Genomic DNA, 7199 nt, shown 5'->3' with positions numbered 1-7199 from the left:
GCGCTTTGATTCATTTTTATGGCCGCCACAACATCTGGATGATATTGAGTTGTTACGAAATGTCAGAAATGAAGGAGACTTGTCATCTCAATGTCATTTGGTGCTGGATATTGAGAAGTATGACAATAAGTGTCAAGAGAATGTGATGAACAAAAAATCATATCTTGGGTATTCTTCACCATAATATGGAGTTTATAGGGTAATTTGTTATAACTTAATGTGGAAAAAAGCATATTAACTTAAACATATTAAAACAGCTATCTCTGCGTAGAATTTTTGATCAGAAAAGATGATTTTTCTATGGAAATTCACATTTTCTTAGAGAAAATATAGTGAAGTCTAGGTTAAAATCATCAAATTTTCATCAGGATTTTTACGATTCTTTTAAATTGATGTCTCCACTTTTTTTCTTCTTAAGAATATAAGTACATTTTGGTAGAAGAAATCATATTTGTCGAAATTTTATACAAAGATAGCTAGCTGACATATTCAAGCTAATAAAAATTTCTTTTTTACATTTAGTTTCAAAAATTCTTATTTATTTGAGTTTAAATAAAAAAATATGTCGACTACTGGGACATGTCGAACTTAGGCGCACTTAACCTATATGCTTACAGCATGTGACCATTTATGTACATCTCTTGTGAGGGAGTCACTAGGACCTACATATCCTATTTTCACACTTAATCTAATGTTGGCGAAACTATTGCTATGCGAGAAAATTGAAGAGAATCGGAAAAAACTTTTCCCACTTTATGAGAGTTAATGATTTTTCCAAATTTTGGAACCTTTTAGGGAGGAAAGCACATAGTGTGATCCGATATTGCTTGCCTTCAAGGCGACTATATATATATATATATATATATATATATATATATATATATATATATATATCCCATTAAAATATATCATGGGATTTCGTCTAAAATATTGGCAGGGGCGGAATGTGGACCAGATCGGAAACGAAATTTACATTTTATGCGATTTACGACTGTTTAAAAAAGTGTCCGTACAAAAATTTCAAAAAGTTGACTGATAATCGTCCATTTTCTCACCTTTTTTACCGAGCCAAATTTGGAAGATATACTCATTATATGATATATTTTTGGTTAATTTTGAACTTTTGTGAGGGAGATACCAGAAGGAGTTTGACAAAAAAAATCTGCAAAAACATTAAGATATGCAATGTTTGAAGTAAATCGGATTATTTCTTTGCCTTTTATTAGAGTTGTGCTAATTTAAAATTCTGATCGATCGATCGATTGCGAAAAAGGTACTAGACAATGTCGTCCGATCTGGTCAATTTTCATACGTGATCAAAGCCTGATATATATATTACAATGTAAAAAGTTTCAGTTTCAATTGGAGGTTCCTTTCACTTTCTACGAAATATATAAATTGTTCTGAAAACTATTGAGGGGGAGGTGACAGAAGTGTCCATCATAGATGGTCCATTTAATTTTTTTTTGTTTGCTTTTCGACTTCCAAAAACTTGTAACCGTCGGAAATGTCATATACCTGTATAAAATGTCGAAATATCCGAAATTTGAAATATCCTACATAATGAATCCCAAGTTGGTTTTTATAGATTTTGGTCATATTTTTGAAATCTCGTTGATCCAAGTAAGATGATGGGTTCCTTGTGTAAATTTATTGAATTGAATTTATTTGCTATGAAATGAAAAACTATAAAAGTAGGATTTTCAAACAAAATGCTATAAAAAGGTTTAAAAATGTACGATTTTGGAGGGGGGCTGGAAATCTAACCCCTCCTTACAACGTCGTTGGTGTGGACCGATTTCTCAAATGAAAGACATTCGAGCATTGACAGTTATAATAATCCTGACAATCTTCCTATATATGCGTTCTGGTTTCTGTCGAAAGCGGTGTTATTTGCCGAGGTTTACTACTTTTTTGAGGAAAAGTATGTGAGTAGCACAATATGCTGAAATCCGAACTTAATATAAGTTTGACACACTTATTACGGATACTCACACCCTGTGAAAGTTATTTTGCTCACCAGCCGGGCAGACATTTTAACATGGGTAGAAGAATATAGGTAGACGCATCGAAACAGCTGCTGGAACAGCGGATTGTCAAACCAATTTTGGAATGGAAAATGTTGAATGAAAAATTATTTATATTTGTTGTTGAAAACGGCGAATTATGATAATCTCCGAATGAAGTCGTATAAGAAAACGTATAAAAAATCTACTTATATTTGAAAACACATTTAAAAACGTTCAACATATCAATGTTGCCAAGGGTCAAATCAAAATATATGTACCTAAATACTCCGGTACCATAAGCTAAGATTATCAAAAATGTGAGGATGTTGATTTTACAAGAATCGTAATTTAAAAGAATTATCCATCATATTTTTTTATAATATCAAACGGCTCAATTATAAAAAATTGCTTTCAGGACCAACAAATTTTGAAATTTGAGGTCATGACATGTTTCTATAGTTGACATACAGATTTTTTTTAAAAACTAAATTATTTGATCAAATTCGTTTGATTTGTAAATATGTAATATTTTAAAATACCTATTATTTACATGTGAATAGGTGCAAATTGTTGTTATGGATTCATAAATATGTCGTCGTAGGAATTGGAACTATTTATTGGATAATTACATTTTATTATGTTTCCATGTAAAATGATTTGATGTTTCTCATGCCTAAAAGCTTGCCTTGGCTCCTTAGAACAATTCATTATTTATGAATTATTTCACAACTTTAAAAAAATAGCTTAACAAAAATATATCTTTATGAAATTCAAGTGATAAATTTAGCTAACCGCAAATAAATGACCTATTACGGGGAGTGGAATTTCAATAGCAAACACTCGAGTACCAACAGATGGAAGTTACGTCATTATTTTCCTTGGCACAGCAGGTAACTTTCCCACCGGTACAACACAAACCGCAATGCGTCTTCGCGTCCGAGTCAGTCAGTCCGTTAGCCAACCAACCCACATCACCTTTCCTATATGGCTTCTTTTTCATTGCAAGCGAATGCGGTTGTTGTGCATTTTGATTTATGCCCATATTATGAAAACATGCTCCGTTCCAGATGCCCCTCATAAATCAGTTCTTCTTTTGAACAACACAAACATTTTTCGTATCACCATTAAAGCCATTTTTAATCGGTGAAATATTAAACAAAAAACAGAATCGCCGCACGTCAGCAACACCAGTCGATGCAGACAGACGGAAGATGACGACAACAAAGACGTGTGGACAAAATTAAAAATGGAGAAACCAAAAAAAAACATACATGCCCCTCTACAAGCAGCAATGTGCCGTCGCTTCTACCAACGGGCCAATCGACATTGCCAAGCGCAAGTCAACTTCCACGTAGAGCTGTCAAACTATCGAAAGCACTATCGATAGTATCGATAGTTTATTTTTTTTAGTGAATATCGATAGTTTTTAATCACTATCGATAGTATCGGCAAAATGTCATCACTTACGCGTATGTTGTGACGCTGCCACTTTTTCGGTAAGAGAAATAAACAACAGCTAAGTAATAATTATATTTAAGTTGACGGTTCTACAAATCATGGAGAAGTTCCTGAAAAGATCAAAAAGTAAGATTTAATTAATGACCTGTTCGTTATTTGTGTGTATTAACATTTTATTAACAACGTATATAGCAGACTCAGCCAGCAAAGAAAATGTAATTGATATTGGCAATATCAACAGTGGTAGTGAATCTGATATTGGATTTGAAAAAATAAGAACAAGAAAGATGTCATCAGAAGCATGGGCCTTTTTTGAAAAAACGAAAGATGGAAAACATGCTAAATGTCGTGTATGTTCCCAAACATATAAAACCAGCGGCAACACATCAAACCTTTTCGACCATCTCAAACGAGCTCACCCGACTTTCCGAGAATTGCCAAAACCAGCAAATACTATCAAACCCTTTCTTAAAAACGTTGAAACGTATGCAAATACCTCGGAACGTAAACAAGCAATTGACAGTGCCTTAATGGGTATGATTGCTTCCGATGTCCAGCCATTCAGCATTGTCAATGACAAGGGTTTTCAGAAATTTATAAAATGTTTAGACCCTCGCTACGAATTGCCATCTCGTAATACTTTACAAAATGTGCATATGGCAAATTTGCACAAAAAAATCAAAGATAAATTGCAAGATATTCTTAATGAAGTCGATTACTGCTCAATTACTACGGACTGTTGGACATCTCGTGCAAATGAAGGTTATTTAACCGTCACGTGTCACTTCATCACGAATGAATTCACCTTACGTTCAGCTGTTTTATCAACAAAAAAACTTCTAGTGGCCACCAATCACGGTTCAGATAATATTGCATCTTCGTTGCGTGCTGTTTTCAACGAATGGGGTATTATGGAGAAGGTCGTGTGCGTTGTTACAGATAATGACAGCACTATGATTAAAGCATGTGAGCTGCTACAGAAACGTCATCTTCCATGCTATGCGCACACAATAAACCTTTTGGTTCAAGACTGTTTAAACCAAACATTTATAAAAGAAAATGTTTTAGCAAAGTGTAAACGAATCGTGACATTTTTTAAGTCCAGCACAATCGCATATCAAAAGTTTAAGGACATACAAGCGACAGTTAAACCGTATAGTCTGCTGCAGGAGGTGCCCACACGTTGGAATAGCGCATACAGGATGATTGAGAGAATATTGCTTACAAATGACTTTATTTCAACTGTACTATTAGCAACATCAAAAGCTCCATCACCTCTGACTGCAGATGAAATTGACTTCTTGAAGGATCTTAAAGAAATTCTATCGCCCTTTGAAAATGCCACCGTACAGACGTCATTGAGTTCATCTGTATCAGTTTCCTTAATAATACCATTAACATGTGGCCTCTTCCAAAGTCTTCAAGAGCTAAAAGGAAAAATGAAGACACCAGAAGGACTCCAAGCGTGCCTATTCTTAATCGAGCGGATAAAGAAGCGTTTATTTCCTTATGAGGACCGAACGGCAACAAGATTAGGCACATTATTAGATCCACGGTTTAAAAAAGAAGGATTCCGATCTGTGTTTAATGCAGATCAAGCATCAAAAGTCCTAGAAAATGAAATGGCTGCTATATGTAAGGGGCATTCTTCAACTGTAGAACCGTCAACTTCACAAAGCATGAACAATGAACCGCAACAGCCACTCCTTAATTTTATGAAAAGTAAAATAGCTAACAAAGTAAGAACAAGCCGAGTTGATGCAATAGTCTATACTCGACAGTATTTTGAAAATGAAAATGCTCCGACAGAAAGTGATCCACTGGAATATTGGAGAGTAAGAATGATGATTTAACTACATAACATATTAACGTAACATTTTTTTTACAGTATAATGCCAATGACATGTCTTCACTTAAAATATGTGCGACACGTTATTTATGTATTCCAGCCACTTCAACCGAATCGGAAAGGATGTTCAGCAAAGCTGGCTTAATAATTTCAGACAGAAGAACTTGCCTAAAATCCAAAAATGTAGACATTCTTCTTTTTTTAAACAAAAATGACTGGATTACCCAATAATTTTCACATAGAAAATAGTATATGCTTCGATACCAATATTAGTGTTAAAGAACACAATTTTTTCAATTGTATTGAAATTGAAAATCAACGTATCTTTTTTGGATTTCAAAATTTTTATTTAAATAAGATAGTCGTTCAAAAGTTTGTTTTTATGTTCCAAAAAATGTTTCATTAAAGCGATAATGAATTCAAAAAATTTTATTTTAATTGGAACTTAAAAAAATTTAAATTAATATTTAAAAATATTTATTTTTAATAGAACGTATTTTAATTTTAAATGTAATTTTATGGATTCGCCTTAAAGCACTATATATAGTTCATTCAATGATCTCATGAATTTACTAAGTCATTGCTATTAGCGCTTTTGTTTTTTCCTTTTTATATTCTTGAATAAAAATGTTATTTTGTTGTTTAAAATATATTGGTAATTTGTTCTTCAGGAAAAATAATACTGATTTGTAGATAATCAGTAAACATGATTTAATCATATAGCCTTCTCGGCCAACTTTAACCGGTCCTATACCGTTGCATTATATGACTAAGTATTGGTGATTGTAACATCTGAAAGAATGTTACGAATTCGAATCTGTCCATCTGTTTCTTGTATGTCTTACAAAATATCCCTCCCCATATTAGGCTCGCCTCTATACAAAATATCCCTCCCAATATTAGGCTCCGGGGCTCGAAAAACTCCATATGACTTTAGATACTAGTCGAATTCGTCATGCTGCACTAACCAGGCGAGAAATGCAATATTCAGTCCAATTATGAATAAAAATTCCTAATGAAAAAAATTATTTGAAAAATTGAGTTGGAAAATTGGAAATTGAATTGGTGAATTGTTCTTGAGGATTTTTTAAAGGGAGAAATTTTTATTCATAATTGCGCTGGTTACATATCCGATACTATCGATAGTATCGATAGTTTTACAACAAACTATCGAAACTATTGAATGGGACGAATATCGATAGTTTGACAGCTCTACTTCCACGTCGGACAGCCAACGCCAAACTAAACATTCAACGAACGTACTGTACTTTTGCCCAGAAATAACTCAATCGAGCTCAGAGTAAACAATGGAGAGTCTTGTCGTCGTCGTCCCAACAGCAAATACGAGAGGTATGTAGCCGAACGATAAGGAGAAGAACAACAAAAAACACCACCACTGTTTGAGGTGGTGAGAAAGTTGTTTAGCAGGAAAACAAGTTGACAGTACAATACGATTGGTTGTGGCATTCGGCAAACATACGAGTTCACACGACACACAACGAATATTGTTTTCCATGACCAATGAGAGCACAGAGAGAAGGTAGGTGGGATTTACAGTGGAATGAGACATGAATTGGGGAGGGTTTTTGTTGTGTGTTTTGGGCGTTGGTACGTAGCAGAACATGTGTGCTGTTCTTTTGAAACCCGATTAAAAGAACGAATGGGTAGGTTAGTAGAGAAGAAGAGGAGATACACACACAATTCGAAATAAAAAACAAACAAACGAACGATAAGGAAAATAATAAAATCAAGTCATTTGGCTGGAGGTGGATATTTTAAGTGGTGTGTCAGAACTTGACTGTTTTCGTTTAACGAATTTTGTGTACCTATTTATTTGAACATTTAATCTTATGGATATTTTTGGACGTGGAATGGAAATTTTA

General features: G+C 33.9%; 1 protein-coding gene across 2 annotated transcripts; it reads left to right on the top strand.

The window, feature by feature from the left end:
* Positions 1 to 3405: 3405 nt before the first annotated feature.
* On the top strand, positions 3406 to 6525 carry LOC109614219 (E3 SUMO-protein ligase ZBED1-like). Of its 2 annotated transcripts, none has more exons than XM_020039576.2 (3): positions 3406 to 3593; positions 3663 to 5302; positions 5356 to 6525. In XM_020039576.2, exons 1-3 carry the CDS (start codon positions 3566 to 3568, stop codon positions 5545 to 5547), a joined length of 1860 nt encoding a protein of 619 aa, XP_019895135.2. In that variant the 5' UTR covers positions 3406 to 3565; the 3' UTR covers positions 5548 to 6525. The 2 variants fall into 2 exon arrangements, with proteins under 2 accessions (XP_019895135.2, XP_019895134.2); XM_020039575.2 differs by having other exon boundaries at positions 3408 to 3593; positions 3660 to 5302.
* Positions 6526 to 7199: the final 674 nt, after the last annotated feature.

This window comes from Musca domestica, unplaced genomic scaffold, assembly GCF_030504385.1.
Source record: "Musca domestica strain aabys unplaced genomic scaffold, Musca_domestica.polishedcontigs.V.1.1 8, whole genome shotgun sequence".
NCBI classification, from domain to species: Eukaryota; Metazoa; Arthropoda; class Insecta; order Diptera; family Muscidae; genus Musca; species Musca domestica.
Note: the sequence above shows the minus strand (reverse complement) of the source record. Positions and strands in the feature narration are given on the sequence as shown.